The sequence below is a fragment of the Dipodomys merriami genome, unplaced genomic scaffold, assembly GCF_024711535.1.
Source record: "Dipodomys merriami isolate MVZ:Mamm:240054 unplaced genomic scaffold, mDipMer1.0.p SCAF_25, whole genome shotgun sequence".
NCBI classification, from domain to species: Eukaryota; Metazoa; Chordata; class Mammalia; order Rodentia; family Heteromyidae; genus Dipodomys; species Dipodomys merriami.
The window spans coordinates 12860322-12887866 of NW_027203937.1; the positions used below are offsets into that span (position 1 = coordinate 12860322).

General features: G+C 43.4%; 1 protein-coding gene across 12 annotated transcripts in view; it reads left to right on the forward strand.

The window, feature by feature from the left end:
* The window catches only part of Tenm4 (teneurin transmembrane protein 4), an 805909-nt gene that overhangs the window by 632018 nt on the left and 146346 nt on the right, over nt 1–27545 (forward strand). For all 12 annotated transcript variants that reach the window (XM_070034906.1, XM_070034904.1, XM_070034908.1 and 9 more), the window contains 3 exons: nt 16554–16655; nt 18357–18551; nt 25451–25651. In XM_070034906.1, coding sequence (XP_069891007.1) covers nt 16554–16655; nt 18357–18551; nt 25451–25651 — 498 coding nt within the window. The remainder of the gene's footprint in view (nt 1–16553; nt 16656–18356; nt 18552–25450; nt 25652–27545) is intronic.

Sequence of the window (27545 nt, forward strand, 5' to 3'; positions counted from 1 at the left end):
GAGAATTTATCCAGCTTACCAGTCCATTTATTGTGTTATATCCTGGAAGAAGTAATTCAAGTACATAATTCACACAAGTCATCCCCCATCTTGGCAGTTCTTGCTTAAGAAGAGAATTGGAACCCTGCAAAATTTTATTTCCACATATTCCCTCAACACGTGGTCAGTGCTGTTTGGGGAGAAGAGAGTGTAACACTGTGTTTAGCTAAACATAACAGAACAAGAGAGAATGAGGGATTGAGGAAAAGAGAAAAAGAGTTTGAGACAGGGAAAATAAGGAAGTCATATGTCTGGAAAAATTTTATTAAAATAAAATTTGATTTAAAGAGATCAACTCAGCTACTGGTAGCTCATGCCTAGCTACTCAGGAGGCTCAGATGTGAGGATCAAGGTTCAAAGCCAGCCCGGACAAACAAATCCAAGAGATTCTCAACAAACCAAAAGTGGAGCTATGGTTCAAGTGGTAGAATGCCAGCTTTGAATGAAAGAGCTTAGGGAGAGTTCCCTGGTCCTGAGTTCAAGCCCCAGTAATAGTACAAAAATGAAGAAAGGAAGGAAGAGAGGGAGGGAGGGAAGGAGGGAAGGAAGAAAGGAAAGAAGGAAAGAATCAACTAGGTAGGCAGTAATCTAACTCTTCCCAGGAGTCCAGCCTTAGGATTTGAGATGCACTAAAGGATATGAAATCAACCACATGTTGTCCTGTGTCACTTGCTACTTAACAAGTATTTACTAAGTATTGCCAGTCACTGGGGTGGCAGAGATATGATCCCTTCTTCTACAGGAACGTACTACCTATAAAGGGAAACAGCAGTAGGTAATGAGTGAGAGAGAAGTCATTTGCCCTTAGGAGTCAGATGAGAACTCTTATCTAGGGAGTTGAAATTGGGCCAGAAGGAAGGGCAGGCTGGCATTGACCACATCAGGGAGAAGGGTATTGGGGTGATGGGGTGGGTAGGTGGGGGGTTACTAGTTAGCATGAAGAAGACCTTTGTGGCAAAGAAGTTTGTGTTTTGGTTTGAGTTTGGGTGCTGAAGATGGAACTCAGTGCCTTGTGAACATTGAGTGTACATTCTACCACTAAGCTATACTCCTAGTAAAATTGGACCCCTAAACTCCTTGGCTCAGAAATGTGGGCTGTCTCTGACCTATTATTGTTCTCTCTCTTTTTTTTTTAATTGTCAGGAGTAGGGCCTGAGCTCTGGGCCTGGGTGCTGTCCCTCAGCTCTTCAGCTCAAGGCTAGCACTCTACCACTTGAGGTACGGCGCCACTTCTGGCTTTTTTCTGCTTGTATGGTGCTGAGGAATCGAACCCAGGGCCTCATGCATGCAAGGCAAGTGCTCTACTATTGAGCCAGCCCTGACCTATTATTTTTGAAAATATTGTTAGATTATATAAAGACATACTCTGTTTAAAAAATTATGTATTTATTCTAGCTAACTGGCAAAGCTATAATTAGGTATCTCAAATCATTGTTTCATAGTGATATTGAGTTTTCTGTTTTAAATAAATTTGCTTAGGAAAATAAAGGATTCAAAAAACTTGTAAGTGAATAATGGGACAGATGGTATGTGAATGTAACGACAGCACAAAGGCACAAAGGCTGAACACCCAAACAAGAGACACTGGGAAATGCCGCTCCAGGCCTGGGTGGCAGATTCAGATTCCTCACCTCTAGGAGTTGACACTCACATAGATAGCTGCAGCTGGCCTGTGGCCAAACACAAGGCCTAGGCTACTGCTAATGATAGCAGATGGTGACCATGCTTAATCTAATTTTTTTTCTTTTTTCTTTGTTTTTTTAAAGAAAGGCCAACAGTAACTTCTGGCTTTTTAAAAAAAATAGTACTGAGTTTTGAACTCAGAGCTTTGCACTTGCTAGGTAGACACTCTACCACTTGAGCCATGCCTCCAACCCCCAACCTTTGCTTTGCTTTGTTATTTTTACAAAGAGGGACTTGAGTTTTTGTCTAGGTTGGCCTGAATCGAAATCCTCCTATTTATACTTCCCATGACATTGGGGTAAAGACAACATGCATAACTTTATAGGTTGAGATGAGATTTTGCTTTTTTCCAAGCTAACCTTGAACTATGATCCTTCTGATCATCATTTTATACACACACATACACACACACACACATAGTTAGTTAGTTAGTTAGTTAGTTAGTTAGTTAGTTAGTTCCAGAGCTTGAACTCAGGGCCTGGGGGCTATCTCTGAGCTCTTTTGCTCAAGGCTAGTGCTCTACCACTTTGAGCCACATTGCCACTTCCTGTTTTCTGGTGGTTAATTGGAAATGAGAGTCTCAGGACTCTCCTGCCAGGGCAGGGTTTTTTGTTTTGTTTTGTTTCTGGTTAGAGGAGTTTATTCATATCTAATAGAAGAAAAACATATATGTAAACTCTTATAATCCAGAGCAAAATTTCCATTGCCTACCACATTTGGAGGCAGAAGTGTGTTATGTTTTTCCAGGTCTCCATATATTTAGTGTGTAAGTTGCTTAAAGGATCCCCAAGAACTATCAAACCTAGCTCTCCACAAAGATGATGGTGGATGCTCTTATCTCTGTCTCTCCAGATATGTCCTCTTCTCTCCATCACATGAGTTGGCTAATTATAGTCACAGATGGTTTCTAAGGGAGATTTATACTTTTTATTGATTGATTGATTGATTGTGACAATACTGTACAGAGGGGTTACAATTACATGAGCAAGGTAATGAGTACATTTCTTATCAAGCATTGTTGCCTCCTCCTTTGTTTCCCCTTCCCATCCCTTCCCATCTTCACCCCCCCACCCTCCCCGACCCCCGGCCAAAGTTGTAAAGTTTGTTTTTGGACATAACGACTTGTACATCTCATTGTTGTAGTGGGTCCACCTGTATCCCTATTTAAATGATTTGTTTTTTCCTTCCCCTCCACAAATTATACCAACATCAAATACAATGAAAGCAGGGGTTATACCGTGGGGGAGGGACATACAAAGCAACAAAGAAATCACCTTATAAATATTTTAGAAACAATTTCAAGAAAGAAAAAAACATTTCAAGCCCCATGACCAACAAAACAAACAAACAAAAAAATATTTGAGTCCTTATCTTGGGGTTCATTTCTCCTAACATCAACTTATCTGACCTTTTCTGTTTGTCTCAGACATATACTAGTTATTGCAAATAAGGGAAACCATGGGACCTATGTTTCTTTGGGCCTGGCTTACTTTACTTAATATAATTTTTTCCAAGTCTTTCCATTTCCTAACAAATGGGACAATGTCATTCTTTCTGCTCAACCTCTCTAGGCATAAAAGAAATGCAAATCAAAACAACACTGAGATACCACCTCACCCCAGTTAGAATGGCTATAATCAAGAACTCTAATAACAACAGATGCTGGAGGGGATGTGGACAGAAGGGAACCCTACTGCATTGTTGGTGGGAGTGTAAACTTGTTCAACCACTTTGGAAAGCAGTATGGGGGTTCCTCAGAAGACTCTACATAGAGCTCCCCTATGACCCAGCAATTCCACTTTTAGGCATTTACCCAAATGATCACAAACAAGACCACACTAAAGCTACCAGCACAACTATGTTTATTGCAGCATTATTTACCATAGCTAAGATATGGAACCAATCCAGATGCCCCTCAGTAGATGAATGGATCAGGAAAATGTGGTATATATACACAATGGAATTCTATGCCTCCATCAGGGCAGGTTTTAAACAATGATCCTTAGCTCAAGCCTCCTGAGTAGCTAGAAATACAGACATGAGCCACCAGCGCCTGGCTCTTCTGAGTACCTGGAATTATAGGAGTAAGCCACCATACTCAGTCAACATTAAGACTTTTCTCTGATATCTCCTTGTTTACAAATTCTAGCATCTACTTTAACTTTTTTAAAAAAAAAACACCATACCAACAAAAATATGCCCTTCTACAAAAAAGGAATCCTCTTTGTGATATTCATTCCAGGTGGCAAGAGACAGTGGCCTTATCAGAGGCCTAAAGAGACTCAACACCAGGGTAGACAGCTCTGTATAAATTTACAGAACCAGACTGAAAGGAACAGTCTCTTTGAGAGAGCACCAGTGCAGGGCTACAAGCCAGAGGTGACATGGCCTGGACATATCTATTTCCAGAGCCTGGTTCAGGCCAACATGGAGATTTTATTGAACCTGCAGCTACCTAGGTCATCTGTATGCAGTTTGTGAATTTGCAGGACTAATTGTGCTGAGAGCAGGGAATGGGGGAACTTGATTCCCTGTGTGAGATGCTGTAGTAGTGAACAGCCTGGTGACTAGTCTGGATAAATGATCAGAGAGTAATTAGCAGCCTTCCCTACCCCCACGTGCTCAGAGCCTGTTTCTGTTCCTGCATTTGTCTGTCATTGTGGAATAATTCCACCCAAAGTGATGCTCATTAGATGCAACTCTCTAGCCAGCAACTGAGTTGAGCATTTAAAAACCTGATTTCTTAAGTAATTTATCCCAAAGACAGGCTTGACATGAAGTTGGCACGGTGATTAGCAGGTCACAGCGTGGGAGCCACAAAATGATTCTTCTGGGTCTAGCTTTTGCTCCACCCCCATCCTGCCCAGGGCTGCTTTGCATTTCAAAAGGCCACCTATTCTTTAAGAGCTATTCACACAGTACCTCCTGGAGGACCAAGCCCTCCTCTTTGGAACTGGTCCACCAGGCCTTTTGCATTGGACAGTTTAGATCTTGCTGCCCCTTCTGGCTGGTTTTGCACACACTTGTGTATAAAGTCTCAATCTTTCTTCTAGACCTCAAAGTTCTTAGTGGTACCCAGACCTACATCATCAGCCTCACCTGGGACCCAAACCTGACTATGGGATAGGTAGAGGGGAGAGCCCAGCAATCTGTTTAAACAAGCTTTCAGGTGGCCAAAACAGGCCAAAGTTTGGAAATCACTGCTAAGACTATACAGGAACAAACTAAACTTTCCTAAGAACTTTTGGACAGCCTGTGGATACATTAGATAAGTGCTTTCTCATTTTGCTGAGGAATCAATTGTCACTCAGATACAATGGCTTTTTGATGTTGTTTTGTTGCTGGACCTGGGGCTTTAACTCTGGGCTTGGGCACTGTCCCTGAACTTCTTTTGCTCAAGGCTAGCATTCTACCACTTAAGCCACAGCACCACTTCAGCTTTTCTGTGATTACTTAGAGGTAAGAGTCTCACAGACTTTCCTGCCCAGGCTAGCATTGAACCATGATCCTCAGATCTTAGTCTCTGACTAGCTAGGATTACAGGTATGAGCCACTGGCAACCGGCAATGTAGTGGCTCTTATACACTAGACTCAAACTCCAGGAGTGCCATATGTCAAGTCCAGTCACTCTTTATGCCAAATAAAGAGGCATGATGAGGGGCACAGAAAGGAGGTACTTTAGTACATCATCACCCATCTTAGAGATACAGACGTTGGCCTCAGATTACATAGGGAGAACTAGAGTTTGAAATAGGTATGCATAGTTCAATCCCAAGTCACAAGTATGGCCTGGCTGAGCATTATCTCAGCAATTGTCTCTGAAGGAGTTCTGAAATGTTGTTAGCATCTTATCACTTGAGGGGAGCATCAACAAGTTGGTCACTGTTGTCTGGCAGGTGATCTGTTCTGAGCTTTTGACTCTTCTACACAGGCTGGAGTCTGAGTAAAATAAAAAAGAGAAAGCCAAGAGTCAGCCTCTCTCTGTTCTACTTTTCCCTCTTTCCATCTCTTCATTTCTCCATTTTTTTTTCTCCCTCCCTCTCTTCATCTGGCCTTCCTCATTGCCATGAGTAACCTGCTCTGCTCTACCTCCCCGTGATGGACTGAAACCATGGGCCAAAAGAAATTTCTCCCATTAAGTTGTTTATGTCAGGCTCTTGGTCGCAGAGATTAAAACAACAAACAAAAACCAAATTTGTACTCCTTGAGAATCAGGACCACGCTTTGGGTGTTCCTGACAGTATTAGCACTGAGGGGTCAATAGAGACTTTGTTGGAGTGGATGAATGATCAGCAAATAAATGAATCAATATTGTTGTCTAAGTAGAATACAGCTGTGAGTGGCCCAAGCTCCATTTTGATTTTTGAATGTTGGTCAGCCTGTTCTCAAAACAAAAATAGGTTCTAGCTGGGATATTAGCAGTGACAGCATCCTCTATGGAGCTCTGATTCTGTCCCTAACTAGAGACTAGAAGCAAAATGGGCAGGGCCCACGTGGTTTTATTTTTTAATTGGATTGGCAGTGGTAGTATAGTGAACCAATCCCTGGATTAGGTAGGTTAAAGACTAGCCCTGCTACCCTCTAGTTACGGGAATCTGAGCAAGTTCTCTGAGCCTTCATATTCTAATCTACAAAATGGAGAGTAGTGAAAACCACTCCCCACTCCCCAAAATACAGAGAGAGAGAGAGAGAGAGAGAGAGAGAGAGAGAGAGAGAGAGAGAGAGAGAGAGAACCACTGTCTCTTCTTGCATACAAGGAATGGATCCTTGTGTCCTACATAAAGGAATATGGCCTTTTATTTGTAAGGGTCAAATACAGCTATTTGCAGAGGTGTTTTAAACACATTAAGTTTTGCACTTGTCAGTTATGAAGCCTGCAAATGGATCCAGAGGAAATGTCAAGGTACATGGACATTCTGGGATTATTCCATTGCCAGGAGCACAAGCACACTTAGGTGACCTCAGGGGAAAAGGTACAATAGTGAAGTTATTGCAGAAGAACTGCTCTGGTTTGGGACTCACATAAGCAGTGAAAAACCTCAGTAAATTTTTTAACTAACAGGGCCCCTATCTTTCTCTTCATTCATGAGCCTTGCTGCTTCTTGCTCCTGATGTCCCTGTCCTGAGCTTCAGGTGTCTACACCATTCTGAGCTGCAGGCAGTGAGCATGATCCTCATTTAAGATAACTTCCTCCTGACTCTGGCTCTTCTTTGGCCATAATGAACTCCCTACCCCTCTCTTTCTACCCTATCTTTTGGCTTTGAGTCCACCACTAAGTAACACATTCTTTTAAAGTATATTTTTAATTGACCTGAGATTATTATGCTAGGGGTACATTGGGATATATCAGTGCATGTGTAGAATATGTATTGATTAGATCAGGATAATTAGTATATCCATCACTCCAAACATTTAGTATTTCTCTGTGCTGGGAATATTCAAAATCCTCTCTTCTAGCTTTTTTTTCTTTTTTCTTTTTCTTTTTTTCATTTTTTTGTCATGGGGCCTGAACTCTGGGCCTAGGCGCTGTCCCTCAGTTCTTCAGCTCAAGGCTAGCACTCTACTACTTGAGCCACAGCACCACTTCTGGCTTTTTCTGCTTATGTGGTGCTGAGGAATTGAACCCAGGGCCTCATGCATGCAAGGCAAGCGCTCTACCACTGAGCCACCTTCCCAGTCCTCTTCTAGCTATTTTGAAATGTATGATTTTTTTTTAAAACAGTACTAGAGGTGTACTTGCTAGGTAAGCACTCGATCACTTGAGCCTCACTCCCAGCCTTTTTGATTTAGTTTATTTTGCATATAGGATCTCTGCTTGTGCCTGTTTCTGGTGATCCTCCTACCTCTGCCACCCATGCAGTGAAGATTACTAGCAACCATACCACCATTCTCAGCCCAACATATATAATTAATTGTTGCCAACCATCTTATCTTGATTTTCTATAAACTGCTCCTAATTGTTATTCTGAAACCCATGGGTACTTTTTTTTTGTTCAAATACTGTAGAACAGAACTCTGATTTGGCAGAACTTCTGTATGACAGTTTAAATCCCAGAGCACTCTTCCGTGTATGAATGGATTTTCTTTGAGTCAGATGCTCAGCCTAGTCCAATCAACTGTTGGCTGTGAAAAAAGTTGCATCTGGTTCACCTGGGCAAGCTGCGTATGTAGAAGCAGCTGTGAAGGATTTGGGAAGGGAAAGGTGTCTCCAAACACCAGATATCTTTCCTTTGAAGGCCTCTGTGCTCTTAAACAGTGAAGTACTTGTCAGACTCATTGGCCCTTGGTGTGTGTCTCAGTGGCCCCTCCAGCATATGTTCACAAGGCAAGGCTGGAAACTGCTTGTGAAGCATCCTCTTGGAAAAGCAACTGAATCAGAGCCTACAGTCACCCTTTACCATCTGAGCAAAGGGCTGCAACATTCCTAGAAAGACTGTTGTCCTTATTTATTGGATTTAGGCAACCCATCAAGACCAAAAACAAAGTCTAAAACTCCTTGTACCTAATTGCCCTTGGGATTTAAAACAAAACAAAACAACAGAGGTCACACTCCCTTAGTGAGTGAAATCCCCAATTCCTTCAAGAGTTCCTTATTTGAAATGAGGCTTTAAGTTTAGTTATCTTTTTAGTTGTTCTTCAGTGAACAGGCTCTAGCTTATCAGTCTCCTAAATGTGGCTGCCAGATGTGAACTTCTGAACTCCAAATATGATCAAGAGTTCTTGCAAAGCTGAGCTTCCTATCACTGTCTTCATTCTAATCCCTGTAACTTTTTTTTATCCCAAAAATATAAGGCAAGGAAATAATAGGTGTTTCTTTTTCGTTTGGCTACCTAACTACGTGTTTCCTTCCTCCCTGTCTCCTTTGTATTCCTGCTTAGTTAACAATTTAACAAGTGTCACTGGGTACTTGGTTTATGTTTAGCTCTCACCAGACACTGTGGAGAGCTAGTCATGGTGCCTGTCTTCAAGGAGGTCACAATTTCTTGGTGAAATTTGGTTTTCTTCCAAATTAATGAAGAGCCAACACTGCATACAATCAAGGAAGCCATCTTTTCTCTAACCCTCTCCCAAGAGCTGCTCATAGCAGTGCTTCATAGGGTTCTAGTATGATTGGAAACAGATCTTCCAGTTCAAATGCCACTGCAGAACTGGCTTTAAGCCCAGGCTGTCAGAAGCCTTGTCAGATTTTTGTCATTGCATTGACCTAGATGGTTGCAGAATGAAGGCCTTTGAATTCCATCATCTGCAGAGAAAGCTGGGGTGCCTATGGGGACTGACACCTCACAGGCCATGTAACAGCTTTCCAGCAACTGGCACCTGCCCAGTGTCAATCTAAAGTGCACAGGGAGGAAAGTTCTTTCAGATGCTGGCATCATTCTGCCAGTTTGGGTGATTTGGGCAGACATTAGGTGTAATTCGCTTTGACAGTGCTTTTCCCTGGAGAAAATTTACCCAAACACCCTTGTCCCTGAATTTCTGGAATATTGCTTATTTGCTTTCCTGTTTTTACCACGTAGAGTTTCTAGGAAAGGGAGAGAGTGTAAACTCCCCAATAAACCCCATATTTCCTTATCTGGATTCATTAGGTCAAGTTGGTGTATTGTTTTAGTTCACAAATGGAAGACATGTATAATCCTTTCTCAAAAGGCAAACTCATTACATGAATAGAATTACCCTAGATGCTCTTCAAAATAACTCTCTGAGGTAGGGGTTGTTACTAATCCCATTTCTCAGATGAGGAAAGTAGATTGTAGAGGGAGCCCTTGTCCAAAGAAGTAGCCTGGCTCTAAGATCCATACTGGGATTGGACCATGTAGCACAAGCTTTGACTGCAGATAGAATGTAGTTCATGTACCAGAGTTGCCCTAACCAATGTGTAACCCTGGAAAGATGACTGTAGCTGTCATTCTTCATCTGAGTCTATAAAATGGTGGCAAAGGCAGGTATTTGGAGTAAGCTATTTGGCAAAGGTCTCTGTTGAACTTGTCCCTTGAGTTGTTGGAGAATTAAATCCTAGCTAGTTTGTCTCCATCTTTCCTTTCAAAAAGTCCCTGTATGGTTGGTATAATTTGGGGAGGGGAAGGGAAAAAAAAAAACCAAATTGTTTAAATAGGGATACAGGTTGACACATTGCAACAATGAGAGGAACAAGACACTATGTGGAAAAATGAACTTTACTATTTAGGTGGGGGGAGGGGGGAGGGGGAGGAGGTGGGAGGGAAGGGATGGTAGGGGAAAAACAAAGGAGGAGGCAACAATGCTGGAGAAGAAATGTACTCATTACCTTGCTCATATAACTGTAACCCCTCTGTACAGTATTTTTACAATAAAAAAACTCATTTACAAAAAAAGAAAGAAAAGTCCCTGTATGCCAGGAACAAAAAGACTGCAGCAGATTTAACCTAAAGTCTATATTTTACTAGTACTAATCAAGATGATATGTTCAGTCATCTCCTTGGCTGTCTTGTGAACCAAGTTTGGTAGCATTAACCCTCATCATGCTATAGAGGAATCCCAACCAGGCACTTTCAAAGTTTCTAGCATACACTTAAGAAGAAACTACAGTAACACATAAATAAGGTACAGGTACTGGGGCTGGGAAGGTGGCTCAGTGGTAGAGTGCCTGCCTAAATGCATGAAGCCCTGGGTTCAATTCCTCAGTACCACATAAATAAAAAAAATCCAGAAGTGGTGCTGTGGCTCAAGTGATAAAGCAATAGCCTTGAGTACAGAGAGGCTCAGGGACAGAGCCAGGCCCCGAGTTCAAGCCCCAGGACTGGCAAAGAAAAAAAAGACAAAAAGGTACAGATAGCAGACACAGGCATTTATTAACTCAGACATACCAGGAAACAGATTTGGAGAAGGTGAGCAGAAAGGAGAGACTGAGGATGGAGGAATAGAGTATATTCACGCAGCTGCTTCCTTCTGCCTATGGTGCTGGAGCCCAACATCAAGGTTTATGACCTCAGAGAAAAGTCTGCTTAGACCAAGGCAGGTGTGTCCATTCATGGTGAGCAATCAGAGGAGGAAATCCCTTTTCCTTTCCAGTATTATTGCTCTGAAAGCAGGTGGACACTGGGCCTCCTGATAGGAGTTTCCCTGGTGGCATCCTACATAAAGAGGATTTATATTTCACAACAGAAGTCAGGAGTGGATACAGTCAGGATTTCCTGGATCCCTGCTTGAGAATCAAGAGGACTTCTAAGGATTTGGTTCTGAGAAGAGTCAAGTAAGCAGCCTGGGGTGTATAATCCTAGCTACTCAGGAAGCTGAGACCTGAAGATCTCAGCTTGAAGCCAGCCCAGGAAGAAAACTCTTTGAAACTCTTATCTCCAATTAACCATCAAAATGCTTAAAGTGGAGCTTTGGATCAAGTAGTAGAACACTAGCCTTAAGCAGAGAAGCCAAGGAAGAAGAGTAGAAGGCCATGAGTTCAAGCCGTAGTATACACACACACACACACACACACACACACACACACACACACACAATGAGCAGAAAGAAGAGGCCTACAATGGATACTCCAAGGCCTCTGACTCCATGAGCAAAGTGGATTGTAGAGATCCTTGTCCAGAGCAAGAAGCAGACTGGCTCTAGGACCCATACTAGCTCAGGCCATGTAGCACAAGCTTCAACTGAAGATAGAACATAGTTCATGTGCCAGAGTTGCCCTAACCAGCTGTGTAACTTACAAAGATGTCTCTAGCTGCCATTCTTCATCTGACTTTATAAAACGGATGGATCGCCCTTATCTCTCCTTCCTTCTCAGATCTTTCTAGCATTTGGAGCATTATTCACACAATATGTCTACTCACAACACATGTCCAGAGACAGTGCTAAGGAAAATTTTTACATTCTATACTCTAAATTTGATGGAGGGAAAACCAAGTTTCTAAAAACCAAATTTGGCACCAAGACCTCTTGCTTAGATAGTAAAATAAAAGCTGGAGGGGTACAGGCCCCCTCTTCCCACAACCATCCACCCAATTATGAAAACAAAATTATTCACGAGCAACTGGGGTTTTTATGCAGATCCAAGCAGATCTAAAGGAACACCTTCTGGTAAATGTAGTCAGCTGCAGCAAGAACAGAAGCAGAGCAAGAGGAGTGTGTGGAGGAAAGACTCACCCAACACTAATTGGGAACATAACATGTTTATACAGTAAAGTTCACACTTCTCACAAGTCAGCAAATGGCACTTCTTCCCTAGAGTTTAGCCTAGAGATGTTCAATCAGGAGGAACTCATTATTTATGGGGTCCCAAGTGGCCCCAACGTTGCTGATATCTCTCCAAGTGGAAGGCAAAACATACATTTCACCAATAGAAAACACTCTCCGAATATCTTCTTTCCATTTCGTGTTGCCATCTTAATATTAATTGGTGTCTTCTATAACTTCTGCTTCCTCCGACACCAACAGCCCTGGGCAAATTTTGTAGCATACAAGTTTCTAATCTGTCAGACTTAGCAACCCTCTCTCCACCAAGTCATGCTTTCCTGACTGTTACCACAAGAGCTTTCTGGCAGGTGGTAAGCAGGTCAGTATCTTGCAGACACCACAAGTCAGAACCTAGAAAGCACATAACATCTATCTGCATTTGTTCTGTTAAAAATGCAACTATCCCTGGGTACCTGTGGCTCACACTTGTAATCCTAGCTACTTAGTGGGCTGAGATCTAAGGATCATGGTTCAAAGCCAGCCTGAGTAGGCAAGTCCTTGAGACTTACCTCCAAGTAACTACCAAAAAAAAAATGCTGGAAGTGGAACTATGGTCAAGTGGTAAAGCACTATCTGTGAGCACAGAAGCTCAGGACAATGCCCAGGCCCTGAGTTCAAGCCCCAGCACTGGTGGTTGTGGTGGTGGTGGTGTGTGTGAGTGTGTGTATTAGAGGGATTCTTTTTAGAAGACATCTTTTATACTATTGGGTTTAAGAAGGACTGAATAGTTGGAGCCTGTGAAATCATCTAATTTACTTCTTTTCCCCCTGCATTTTTCACATCAATTAGCTGTGCCCTGGGTTTCATTTTGACATGCCCATATATTCATACAATGTGCCTTGATTAGATTCACCCCTCTGTCATTCTCCCTTTCCCTTCACTCCTCCCACTCCATTTTCTAAATCCATGTCAACAAGTTTCATTATTTCATTTTTCACAACTATTTTGATATTTCCCCTTTTTTATTTTATTTCCCCTTTTTCATTCTTAGTTGGTTTCCAGTAGTGACCACAGTTAATAATGACTGCAACCCCTCTATGTACTGGATACCAGGATAAGTGCATAAATGGATCATATTAGTGTCTGTCCTCAAGGGGTTCATGGTCAACCAAGTCAACTGTATGGTACTTCCATAAGGGCAAGAGGAAAGAACTCCAGGAGTAAGAGCCTGCTTCCATTGCCAGAAGGTGATAGCTTTTGAACTAGATGAAAAGAAGGAACAGAGGTTACCAGTTAGGGATTGAAGGAGGTGATAATGAACCACATGCTGAGAAATCCAGTGACATAATTCAGGCCACAGTCACTCAGGAACAGAAAGACACCTGGCAGAGAAGGCTTTTGTCTGCCTCTCTGTCCTGTGCTCCCTGCAGTCTGGCAGGTGAGACAGCTCTGTTACTGCATGGTTAACTAGTAGCTTAAGGAAAAAAAGAATCTGCCTTAAACCTTACTTGGGAGGAAAGCACAGAATCAGTGGAAAGCAGGTGACAAAATGAAGCAGAGAGGCCCATCAGCTGCACTGGACATTGATGAAAATGAGTAAGCAACTCAAGGGCGGTGATGGGAGGGAGGGAATGAGAGAGAAAGAGGGAACAGCTGATACTAAGCAAAAGGAAAGAAAAGTACCTATCACCCAATTTGGAAGAAAGAGTCTCATTGTTAAAGCTCATAGCATTCATAAACTTTGTAGATTAAGATGATGATGATTATCACTGTGAAGGTTAAAATGTGTTTGTGACCTTAGCTAAGTATAACTGTGCCACAGTATTGTGAAACATATGTAGTCACTTAATAAAGAAATACTTGGAAAAAAATTCTCTTTTTGAGAATACTTAAAACTTCTAGAATATTTTTTTTCTTTTTTACAATAAAGATGGCACTTAGGAAGCCACTGCGTGATTTATACACTGTAGAACATGAATTCCAAAGCCATTGGAGAGTAAAAGATACTCTGGCCTGTGATCCATGTTCTGCCAGGACCCAAACTATTTACCCAGAAATGAGGCCAAGAGTTGGACAAGATGTTCTTGTCCTCAACTCTGTATTAGTGTTTCACACTTGTTGTGTTAGTGGAGTCACAGCATTATGGAAGTGGAATTACCCACTCGAAAAGGAGGCACATTTTAACAAAAAAGAAACAATTAGGGAGTTGAAACATTTCTTGTCTGGAATATTGGCATTCATGGAAGAGGGGGCAGACAAATGAGGATGGGGAAAGAAGATGAATATAGACAAAATACTTTATATGCTTGCATGGAAATAGAACAAAGGAACTTGAAGAGACTGGTTTGGGAAGGGAAAAGAGGAAGAGAGGAAGAGGGGTACTTATAACCAAGGAGCATTGGATGTATAAATGGACTTGTTAAAATGAAGCCCTCCCCCCCCATCATGTTATATTTCTGAACTTTTCAAATCATTTCCAAGATGGTACCAGAATACTTTGGGGGAAACCCTTTCTTGAATGCCACCCTGCTCTTCATCACCCCTTCCATAGCTTTCCCTTGCCAATTCTGCTCCTTTCCAGCTGCCATCGAACTTCTCTTCAATGTTTGAGTCTCAAGGTCAGGCCCCCTCAGTTGACCTCATAGTTAATTATAGACTCCTAGTAAATTGTAGAACAGGAATTTGGCCCAGGGAATCATCTCTGTCATCACCTCCATTTTACAGATAATGAAGCTAAATTCCAGAGAAAAGAAAGCACGTAGCATGATACTACAAGAATGGAATCTGAGTTCAGGTTCCCTTACCTCTAGATAGAGTATTTTTCTTTGTTCCAAGCTGCAGCACAGGTGACAGGGCATCTTCTTCTTGGTATTTTGTTCTCTTAGTGAGGCTGCACATTTCTTCTAGGTGAGGCTTGCTTCTTCATTGGTAACATCTCCTTCAACATGGCCTCAGTCTTGGCTTCATGATTGACAGCTGTTAAGTAAAACAACAGATTGACTCCTGAACTCTACCTGCCTGATTGACCTTTCCTTCTACCTTAAGTCTAGCTCTACTGACTATTCTTGTGAATGTGGGGAAGTCACTTCCTGGACTCTGGGTCTTAATTTTCCTTCTCTGTTGAATGAGAACATTGGGCCCTTGGAGCCTTGCAAGCTCTGAAAGTTCTAGAATGCTCTGGCCCTCCACTGGCTCCTTTGTTGGGTTTAGAGTTAGACTCCTTGTCCCTTACCTTACTCATTCTCCTGGCCTCTGCTGTGGGATGAGTCCCTGCAAGGCCTAGATAGATAGCATAGTGTCATAGAAGGAGATTGGCTTGCAGTCCAAAGACCTAGGTTCAAATCCTGCCTTGGTATATTCAGCCTTTAGCCAACTCACTTTATCTTTCCATGCTGCCTCTTTTTAAAAAAATAAGGAATAATAATAGATGTTTATTTGTTGGATTTGGTGACCATGAAATGAGATAGATAAGTGGAAATCCAGGCCACAAAAGGCATTCTGCGTAAACTTGCTTCCTGGTTTCATTCTTTTTTGTTGAGAAATGAAATATTCTAAATAAGTCAACTTTATGAGCTTACTAACTGGAGCAACAAAACATGTCCAACATATTTATTAAACTCTTTCTGACAGGGATTCTGTTTCTTTGACCTATCTCACAGTGCATATACCAAGGTCTTAGGAGTAGTTAGAGAAGGTAGTGTTTCCACAAAAGGTGGGCATAGCAGAAGATTCTGGGAACACAAGGAGGACAGAGAAGAAAATATTGATACTTTTTTAAAGTGGTAGGGTTTTTTTGAGGGAGTGTTGTGTTTTGTTTTTTTGTGTATGGTTTTGTTTCTGTTTTTGTTTTTTGGTGCTGGTTGTGGGGCTTTAACTCGGGGCCTGGGCACTGTCCCTGAACTTTAATGCTCAAAGCTAGCATTCTGCCTCTTGAGCCACAGCTCCATTTCCTGCTTTTTGATGGTTAATTGGAGATAAGAGTCTGATGGATTTTGCTGTCCCAGCCAGTTTCAAACAACGATCCTCAGATCTCAGCCTCCTGAATAGCTAAGATTTCAGGTGTGAACCACAGTGCCCAGCTCCATTGAAGGTTTTTAAGCAGGAAAGATAAAATCAAGTTCCTGTCTCAGAGATTAATTAGGTGGTAAGTCAGAGTGGGAACCAAGGCAGAATACTGAAGAGCAACTCACTGGCTATCCCAGCAACCCCAGTGAGGGACCATGAGGACCTGGATGGATATATGGAAAATCAGAGATGGGGAAGGATCCTTTACAAAAAAGGGCCTATCAATCAGCTTTACAAACAAACAACATAAGAAGTCTATAAGTATCACCCAGGATCACATCATCCCAAGATAACGTCTGTTCCAAGCCAAACTCTTTTTCCCAATTTTTTTTTTTTTTTTTTTTTTTTTTTTTTTTTGGCAGTAGACCTAACAGATGCCTGGAGATACATTTGATTTAGAAAGATTTGGATCAGGTAGGCATTTGTGACTTGAGTTGTACTCCAATAAGAGTAAAAATTAATACAATTTATAAGTTACTGGCTCTTTTAGGTGACTAGACCCAAAGGGGTCTACTCTGTGGTCTTGCTTGATCCAAGGCTTGATTCTGGGCTCTCTGTTGGGTAAAGCAGTTTCAAGTTGTCTGTTCTTCCCATCCTTTCTCCCCAGAATCGGTGGATAACTGCCCCAGCAATTGCTATGGCAATGGAGACTGCATCTCGGGGACCTGCCACTGCTTCTTGGGCTTTCTGGGCCCAGACTGTGGCCGAGGTGAGTACTCACATGAGACTTAGAATCTCTGCTTCCAAGACCCCCTAAGCAGCTTGGGGTTCACTGCTCACAGCAAGTGCAGAAATGTGGGCCCACCTTCCTGACGGGCCCAAGAAAGGTTTCTGAGGGCCCTACTTCAGAAGCCTGTCAAAGGACACTCACAGGTAGAGCTGGGGCCTGTCAGCCATTGTTATTCACTTATGGACAACCTGTAGGGTTGTCACAGGGGAATCTGGTGTCCCTTGCTGGGACAGATGAAGTGGCAGTTGATTTCCCAGTGGCCAGCCATGGCCAAGAATCTTTTGAAGAGTCTCTTCACATCAGTATGACTTCTCTTGGGCCTGTGAATGAGAAGCCTGAGGAGCAGGCAGAGTTTCTCCAGAAAGATGCCAGGACAGGGACCTGAGAATTTGACCTTTCCTTTGGGAACCAGAAGGACCTCTTCTTTCAGTTTCTCCATCCATTCACTCACTCACTCAGTAGCCATTTGCTTCAGGCCCATGTGGGACTCCCTCCTCTGTTGGGGGCTGGGGTTACACCACAGAGCAAGAACCAGTCATGGGAGCTTTCCATCTATTCTGGGAGAAGGAGACAACTGTAAAGCAGTACCGTGATAACTGACAAGGTCAAACATGGAAGCCTTGGTATGGAAGGGCCAAGCACCCACTCAGGAAGGCTTTCCAGATGTGGCGGCATTGGTCTGGAGTCCTGAGGTTGTTTGTAAGCGGAAGGCAGGGGTGGTTCCGAGGCTGAGGGAACAGCTGCCTGTAAATCCAATGCTATGAGACTGCTCTGGGGATTCTGCTTATTTTAGCTAATGTGAAATAGACTCCATTTGAGGAAGTGAAGCTGGCAGCCCTGGGAGGCACTGTGATTATCTGCTGAGTGCTTTAAAAAGGAAAGAAGCCAGGTGGGGGCCAGGGAAGGTGGTATAGAGAGAGATGAGTCATTCCTTCTAACAAGAATTACTGTCTCATCCCATATGCACTTAAAGTTAAGAGTCATGTATAAAACAGCCTTATTGTATCTAAGTAAGACAGGCAAGTACTTCCAGCACGATGCAGTAGAATTTATTTTTATATAGTGTCCTTCATGGGGATGATCACAAAACCCTCTACACTAAGAGGCAGAATGGCAAGATAATGAAGAGCCAAGTTAGGGAGGCTCAGCTCTTCTCCTGAGAGAAGATGGTATATGGGGCTGGAGTGGAGACCTAGAAGACAAAGGAGACTTGCAGGGTTAAAGACAACAGTCAGCAGAGCCTTAGAGGAGGTGTGGGGAAGAGAGCTGGAGTGCCATCAGGAGGAGAGTACTGGAGGAAGGAGGCAAGCCAGTCAATGGGCCCAGCCGCTCTTTTCCAGGGAGAACAAGAAACAGTCAGCAGCTTCCTCTTTTGAGACTCTGGTTCTCATCAGAGATAGGAATGGGCTAGGGGGTGAGGGTGGGAATGCAGGAAGCAGCATGCACAGGACCCCAACTAGTGCCATGGCGTGGCTGGGCCCTGCGCTGCATATTTTCATCTCTAGTTCCAGATGTGTTTAAACTCACACAAGAGAAAGCAAGACAAGCAGGTGATGGGTGTTTGTGGCAAAGCTGTTGAGGCTGTGGGTCAAGCCAGACAAGCTAGGGAAGAAGGGGACAAAAGTAGCTGGGGGATGCTAGGCGATGACTCATGCCCGGCTTCTGGTACTCTGTCCCCAGCCTCCTGCCCTGTGCTGTGCAGCGGGAATGGCCAGTACATGAAGGGCAGGTGCCTGTGCCACAGCGGCTGGAAGGGTGCCGAGTGTGATGTGCCTACCAGCCAGTGCATCGATGTGGCCTGCAGCAGCCATGGCACCTGCATCATGGGCACCTGCATCTGTAACCCCGGCTACAAGGGCGAGAGCTGTGAGGAAGGTAAGGCTTGCAGATGGCAGTCTCTAGGATGGAGGCTAGTGCCCAGTGTCCTGTGGGCACCCAGAGAGCAGGGAAAGACTCCTGCCCACCTGGGACCCAAACTCTGTGCCAAGAAGGCACGAAACAGTAACGGACCTAACATATCATAGTTCTGGCCCACCAACGACACCAAAGTTGTTACTCATGAGCAGTTACCATAGGTAAGGATTATTTAATGTCATATACCCTTAGGGATGAGTGGGTCATCTATACTTTATGGGAGGAGAAACTGAGACTCACAGAGTTGGATGACTTGTCCAAATTCACTTGAGTCCTTCATGGCAGAGCTGGGTTTGAGCCTAGTCATTCTGGCTTCCTAGGTGAAGTTCTTTCTTTCTACTACCCTTTGCTTTCCAGCTCATCTGCTCATTTTCCATCTCTACTTCTGACTCTACTGTAGACTTTTTTGTTGTTGTCCATCATGGGGCTTGAACTTAGGGCCTGGGACTTGTCCATGAGCTTTTTTATTCAAGGCTAGCAGTCTGCCACTTTGAGCCCCAGCTCCACTTCCGGTTTTCTGATGGTTATTTGGAGATGAGTCTGACAGACTTTCCTGCCTCTGCTAGCTTTGAACCATGATCCTCAGATCTCAGCCTCCTGAGTAGCTAGGATAACAGGTATGAGCCACCAGCAGCTGGCCTTCTACTGTAGACTTCTGCACTCTGTCTGCCTTTACTACATTTGTGGGGGATAAGTGTGTGTGTTCAGTCCTTAAACATGTGCCTCTCGCCTTGATAGTATAAACACATGTCTGTATAGATGAAGGATAGACTATAACCCAACTTAGCAGTGACATTAGTTCTTTTTTTTTTTTAACATGACCAGGCCAGGTGCTGGTGGCACACACCTGTAATCTTCGCTACTCTAGAGGCTGAGATCTGAAGATCACAGTTCAAAGCTAGTCCAGACAGAAAAGTCTATGAGACTTTTATCTCCAATTAGCCATCAGAAAACTGGAAGTTGAGCTGTGGCTTATTTGGTAGAGCACTAGCCTTGAGCAAGAAAGCTCAGGGATAGTGCCCATACCCTGAGCTTAAGTTCAAGCCCCAGGTATGGCATGCATGCGTATGCACACGCACACACACACACACACACACACACACACACACACACACACACACACACACACACACACACACACATACTATGTGACCGGGTGTGACAAATGAGTGCTTCTGTTTCACAAATGAAGAAACCGAAGCCCATGAAGGATAATAGCATGCTGGGCATGAAGAGCAAAAACAGGGCTGGAACAAGGCCTGGATCTTCTCCCTGGCAGGCCAATACACTTATTTCTAGACTACAGGAACCCAAGAAGATGAGAGACAGAGCCTCATTCACAAATAAGAGAGCACAGTGTTTAAGGGGGAACATATGTATACATAGGTATACATATGCTTTAGTCCTAACTCACTGTGTGGCCTCAGTTCCCTCCACTAGACAATGGGAATGCTTTCCTCAGAGAATCATCATAAAGATCAATTAAATGGCTCAGGCATAGCACACTTAGCTCAGTGTCTGACACCTAGTAAATGCTTCTTCATAGGTGGTGCTCTCATGGTATTAATATTGTTCTGGGGATGACAGAAGCACATCTCATCCAGGAGCATTTGAAGTGTATGGACTTGCCTTTTATGGACAATGGCATGAAGTTCCTTTTACCTCATGTTCACCTTCCAGGACTGGACTCTTCCCCTATAAGAGGCTCCAAGGATGGCTTCCATATATTTGGTATTTAGTAGCATGGTGAAGAGGAACCAGTGTCTGGGCTGCATGTATTCCTGAACAGGGCTGGGAGTCCTGACTGCAACCCTGACAGCTGGGGTCTGGTAGAGAGAAGAAAAGCAGCAGCCTGGGAACAAAGGAGCCCGGCCCTCTTCTCCAGAGATTGGGAACCATTCATTTTGGTCCCTAGGAGTGGAGACTCTGACAAGAGTATGGAAGCAAAGAGGAGACTACTTACATGGTGGCTGTCCCACCCTAGATCCACTTACTTTGTGCAGGCCAGGGAAAGAGAAGTGTCCGTCTCAAGGCAGGCCAGCACCAGATAGCACTCTAGAGCTTCAGGGTTATTTACAGAAAGAAAAAAAAAAACACTGTTTTTGAGAACGTTGATTTATATTGTCTATTTGAAAAGAAATGTTTTTATCCTAGCTCTCTCTTCTGAGGAAAGCCATCTGGAACTGATTCCCTTGTATTCTTTTTGTTCCCCGCTATCTGTGCATAGTCCTGTGAGTATATTAGGGTTTTCTTGGTGTGCGCCGCCTCCTCCCCTACTTCTCCTGTGTCCCTCCGCCTCTTCTTCCCTCCTCTTTCTCCTTCCTGTTCCACTTCTCCTTCTCCTTTTCTTCTTCCTCCTCCTCTTCTCCTTCTTCTTCCTCCTTTTTCCTTATCTTATTCTTCCTCCTCCTTCAGCTAACAAGTTTTCTGTGTTTAAAAACCATCAGCTAACAGGCTTACTTGTTTTTCTCTCTTCCTTCTGAAGTTTATTACCCCATATTTTTTTTTGAAAGCTTGAACTCAGCCAGCAGGATGTTTTCAGGGATGAGAGGAGGGGCAGAAGAGAACATTCTTGGTTCTGGAGAATGTTCTTGGTTCTGAGGGTGTGGAATAGTTCATGTGGTCACTGAAGCATGGACCATTGGTGGAGGAAAAGGTGGTGCTTCTGTCTGGGTCATGCAGATCTTGTTTCATGAACAGATTAAGCTTCTGGTGGGAATTTTGGCTTGACTGGCAAGTTCTGCAAGAGAGAAAAATGTAACTTTGGCAAGCCTCTAAAAACAGACTCGGTTAGAGTCTCTTCAAAACCACCAGCAGATTCCTGACACCCTTTTTCTCCACCCTATACTCCCCACATGGGTTTTTCCTGTTCTTACCCAATGCTCCCTGGGAAATAATCTCTGTGAGGCTGTCCCAGTGTGAGGGAAGATTGCCTGGGTCTCATCTTAGGGATCCCAGAGGCTCAGGAAAGAACAGATTCAGTGTGCCCATGACTTCTTTAACAGGGCATCGTTGTAGTATAGATGATGGCCTTGGGTCTAGGATCAGGGTTCAGGACCAATGTGACCCCATGGGAAACTTAGCAAGTCTAGAAAGCATTCTGTTCTTCCTACTATTTGGCAGGCCCTTTTTAAAACCCCCTTCCTGCTGCATACTCGCTGTGTCTGTTGGCTTGCAGAAGCAAAAAACTTTGCCTAGAGGTAGTCTGTCATCAACCATGCACTGATCTCTGGTTCCTACTTGGAACATCTGCCAAGGGAGGAAGATGTGTTCCCTTTTGAAGTTCCTATCAGACTTATTAGGTCTGGGGAAGAGCAGGGCTGTGACACCCAGGCCTCTTGCTAAATAAACTCGGAACTCTCCTGGTCTGCTTGCCAATAGTGCAATAGTGTGAGGGCACCCTAGTTTATCCAGACCAGCTCCCCCAAAATGGTGGGCCAGGCATTCACAAGACAGGAAATATCTTTGCTAGGCCTTGAAGTAGCAATTGCTGAGTTGTTTCCTGTCAGATTAGAAAGCTGTCTGGATCTAGGGAATTATCATCGTCGTCTAATGGGCCAGAATAATCCTTCTGAGATTCTGAGATTAGAGACAGATCATAAGAATTTATCACTGTTGTTACTTTTAGTGTTTTTTAATATCTAGGCCCGCCAACAGGTCATGTCTTAACCATGACTAAATGGTATCTAGGGACTGCAAGACGAGAGCTTTTGCTTTCCTTTGGGTTTATTAATTCTGCATATTTCCGTTTCTTTCTGTGTTTTGTTTTGATTTCTATATTTCTATATTTAAAGCAAGTCACTTTGTGTGTATGTGTGTGCCATTCCTGGGCCTTGAACTCAAGCCCTCTCACTCTCGTTTAGATTTTTCACTCAAAGCTGTCACTTTAACCCTTGAATCACACCTCTGCTTCCTGCTTTTTGCTAGTTAACTAGCGATAAGTCTCTCAGAGTTAAGCTGTCTTTGAACTTAGATCCTAATATCTCAGCCTAGTGAGTAGCTAGGATTATAGACATGAGTTCAATGGTGCCTGGCTATTAATGTTTGTCTTTATGCATTCACGTATTTTTTGAAATAGTAAAATTATAAGAGAAAATAGATGTCAGGAAAATCAATCCTTAGATGTGTATTTTAATGTTTTTTTTTCTTTCATGCATGTGTTTCTAACGCATTTATAAGATTATCTCTTTGTTGCTTTGTATGTCCCTCCCCCACAGTATAACCCCTGCTTTCACTATATTTGATGTCAGTATAACTTGTGGAGGAGATGGGAAAAACCAGTTGTTTAAGGATACAGGTGGACCTGTTGCAACAATGAGAAGTACAAGTTGTCATGTCCAAAATGAGCTTTACAATGTCGGTGCGGGGGGGTGGGAGGGGGGGGGGAAGGGGGGAGAAGGAGAAGGATTGGGATTGGGGGGGAAAGAAAATTAAAAATAAAGAAAAAAAAGAGAAAATAGCAGAAAGACTCTGCCAGAAAACAATGAGTCAAATGTAAAATTCCTTCATGTGTTACTGTGTGAGTTTGGGCAAGCTATTGAACCTCTCTGTTCTTCAAAATCTGGTAATTATACCAGCTATTTCATATATACACTGCTAGGATTAAAGGTGATAGTAGATTAAATGCTTAACAGCAAATTGCACCAGAGATGAGTAAGTACATTAGTTAACTGTTGTGATCAATGCTATATTTTAGCAATTGTTACATAGTAGCTCTGTAACCTGACCATGAAGACAGAGCCAGGGCATTTTCTCTTTACCCTTGACTCTAAAACCCAGAAGATGAAGGCTCTGTTCTTTGCAACCCAGCATTACCTCCTGAGTTCCTACAAGGAATCTGACTCACTGAGTGCCACCTATGTTTTCTCCAGCAACTCCATGTTGGGACCCTCCAGGATTCTTTGTCCTCTCCTAGCAACAAAAGGAACAGTATTCCTTCCTAGCATGACAGAGGCTCATTACAATTTTTTTTCTAGTCCTGAGGCTTGTACACTGGTCCTGGGAGCTGTCCCTGAACTGCTTTTGCTCAAGTCAAGTGTTCTACCACGTGAGCCACAGCACCACTTCTGGCTCTTTTGAGTAATTTATTGGAGATAAGAGTCTCACAGACTTTCCTGCCCCAGCTAGCTTCAAACTGCAATCCTCACATCTCAGACTCCTGAGTAGCTAGGATTATAGGCATGAACCACAGGCACCCAGCTCATAACCAACTTCCTTCTCCAATTTTGTCTTCTGTGCTACCTTCTAAACTTACCATGAGATCCACAGCCACAGATGTCAATTCTCAATACTCTTCCACTTTTCTATCCAGCGCTTTGGGGAATATTAGAGATCTCTGGCAATTTGTTGTCATCTCATAACTAAAGCTTTGATTTGGAAAGTGCTATTGACTTTAGAAGCAAGTATACCTGTTTTCAGATCGAAACCCTCATATGCTTTTAGTAGAAATGTAAAATAGTAGAACTACTATGGGAAATAGTGTAATTGTTCCTCAAAAAAAAAAAAGTAAAACTAGACCAAGTGTGTAGCATATTCCTGTAATCCAAATTACTTGGGAGTAAGAGATAGGAGGACCAGAGTTTGAAGTCAATGGAGGCAAAAAGCTAACAAGACCTCATCTCGAGCAACAAGTTCAGGATGGTAGGTTATGTTTGTATGTAATATCAGTGCAGAAGGCATAAGTTAAAAAAATCATAATCCACTCTGCCAACAGCATTGGCAAAAAGCATGAGACATAATCTGAAAAATAATATCAAGTAAAAAACTAGAGGTGTATCTCAGATAGTACAGCACTTGCCTAATCATTACAAGGCACTCAACCCCAGAACTGCAAAAAAGAAAAAGAAAGAAAAGTACATTATAACATGATTAATAGATCCTAATTTGGGCATGAACTTAATAACAAAGTCTTTAAAATACATTCATATATCCATGCTTATGGCAGTATCACTCTCAATAGCCACCAAGTAGAAGCAACAAATGTAGTCATTTTGTTTCATAACCTAGCACATGAATGAATGCTTAAATAAAATGTGATCTATACAGGATGTGGAATATTACTCAGCCCTACAAAGGAAATAAATGCAGGCATATGCCACACAACTGTGGTGAACCTCAAGAATATTAAGCTAAGTAAAATAAACAAGTCTCTCTCTCTCTCTCTCTCTCTCTCTCTCTCTCTCTCTCTCTCTCTCTCTCTCACACACACACACACACACACACACATAAAATAAGAAGACTGCATGACTCCACTTACACAAGGTACCTGGAGGGTCAGATTCAGTGACTGTAGTATGGTAGTTGCTAGGGCTTGAGGGAAAGAGAACTCAGGAGTCCTCAGGTATAACATTTCATCTTTGCAAGGTAAGCAGAGTTCTGGAGATGTTGGTGACAGTTGTATTACCATCATCCCCCGAGTATGAATGTCCTTGGTAGCACTGAACTGTATTAGCAATGGACAGAAGGGTATATCTATGTTATATGTATTTTGCCACCATAAGAATGTTGAAGGGGAGTGGAATTCCTCTCTGGCAAAGGTTGCCTCTGTAACTGACACAAATTTATTTACTCCCGAGTCTCAATTTCCTTATTGCAGCCTCATGGAGTCATTAAGAGAATGGATCCATGAGTGTCTAAAAGACATGTCATGCAGGCCCAGCTGAGGCAGCCTGCAGTGCGACCCACTTTTTCCTCTTTCTGGATTGCTCTGAGAACTCATTGCATCAGTCCCAGGATCCCTTACCACAGCTGGTAGCCTCTCTAAGGGTAGCTGGTCCCCTTGAGACCAGCAGCATGCTGGTCCGTGAACCCTTGCCTACTGCTCAGATGCTCACCTATACTCTCTTCATTTCCTATCACAGTGGACTGCATGGACCCCACTTGTTCGGGCCGGGGTGTCTGTGTAAGAGGCGAGTGCCACTGCTCTGTGGGATGGGGAGGCACCAACTGTGAGACACCCAGAGCCACATGCCTGGACCAGTGCTCAGGTCATGGGACCTTCCTTCCAGACACCGGGCTCTGCAACTGTGACCCTAGCTGGACTGGACACGATTGTTCTATTGGTAAGTGTGGGGAGAAGATCACAGTGTGGGGTTGGGGGTGGGAAGGTCATTGTACACCCCATGTCATGTTACCTATCCTGTCCTGAACAGTGGTGTGACCCTGCTGTCAGTCAATGGATGGATTCCCATTCCTCCTATTGCTCTTCTTCCTCTCCAGACCTCTAGCTTTGATGATACTCCTCTTAGGTGGGAAGAGGATTCAAAACTTGCATCCCCATATTATTGTATAGCCTTGAGATTCAAAAAAGGGCTGTGTTAGTTAAGTCTGCCCAGTTGTAAGTATAATACTTGAGAGAACAATTGAAAGAAATGGTTTGTTTTGGCTCACCATTTAGAGGTTCTGCCCACAGATGCTTAGCCCCATGAACTCAGGCAGAATGTCATGGCAGAGGGAGTATATGGTGAGGAGCTTCTTTACCTTATGGTGGACAGGGAGAAGAGACAGCCAGACAGAGAGCAGTCTCAGCAACCTACTTCCTCCAGCAACCAGGTCCTACTTCCTAAAGTTTCCAGAACCTCCCCACACAGCACCATGAGCTGGGGACCAACCCCCACTCCCCCACCACAGGAACCTTTAAATATTTCATATTTAAACTGTGACCAAGGGGGCTGGGAAGGTGGCTCAGTGGTAGAGCGCTTGCCTTGCATGCTTGAGGCCCTGGGTTCAATTCCTCAGCACCACATAAGCAAAAAGAAAAAAGCCAGAAGTGGCACTGTGGCTCAAGTGGTAGAGTGCTAACCTTGAGCTGAAGAGCTGAGGGACAGCACCCAGGCCCAGAGTTCAGGCCCCACGACCGGACCAATAAATAAATAAAAAATAAAAAAAATAAACTGTGACCAAGTGTCCCTATGAATATTGACAGTAGTACCTATCATCACAGATGGGTTTCACTGAGATTTCTCTGTCTGTCTGTCTGTCTGTCTCTGTCCCTCCACCCCTTCTCTCTCTCTCTCTCTCTCTCTCTCTCTCTCTCACACACACACACACACACACACACACACACACACACGCACACACACACCCCTGATGGCAGGGGTTTGGGGTAAGGGTATCACAACAGTGATATCATTCCTCAGAATGAAGTGTAAATTCAATGGGGTTTTGGGGGTACTTTGGATCTGACTCCACATCTGATGCCTTTCTAGACAGGTAGAGGGAGTTCTATTAGATGGTAGCCTCCATGGAATGGGGGTGGGGGCAGGAAGTAAGCATATCTACTCTTGGCTATAGCTCCAAGACTTCACCTACATAGGCCCAGAGTTCAAGTCCCGGGATGGGCACAAAAACAAATAAAATGTTCATCTATTCTCAATATCTGACAAATTGTAATTGGGTTATGCTTAAGGTACTTTTGCAAAACTTTTCAATACAGATTTTTAAACAGGCTAGAGGGATGAAAAATGCTTTTCAGTAAATATTGATGGATGAATGAGTGAATGAGTGAATGAATGGGCACATGATTGACTGTGCTCTTGATTGTCTATCTGGTTCCCACAGAATTTAAACACATAAGCCAGGCGCTGGTGGCTCACGCCTGTAATCCTAGCTACTCAGGAGGCTGAGATCTGAGGATCGCGGTTCAAAGCCAGCCCGGGCAAGACAGACCGTGAGACTCTTATCTCCAATAAACCACCAGAAAACCGGAAGTGGTGCTGTAGCTCAAGTGGTAGAGCGCTCGCCTTGAGCTGAAGAGCTGAGGGACAACGCCCAGGCCCAGAGTTCAAGCCCCACGACCGACAAAAAAAAAAAAAAAGAATTTAAACACATAAAGTCCCAAGGATAATATTGTTGGCATTGTTCTGTTTGTAAATATCCTATGATTACATAACTGGCCTGCCACAGTACTGGTAGCCAGGAGTTTGTGTTCACATCTAATGTCTCATGTAGTCCATT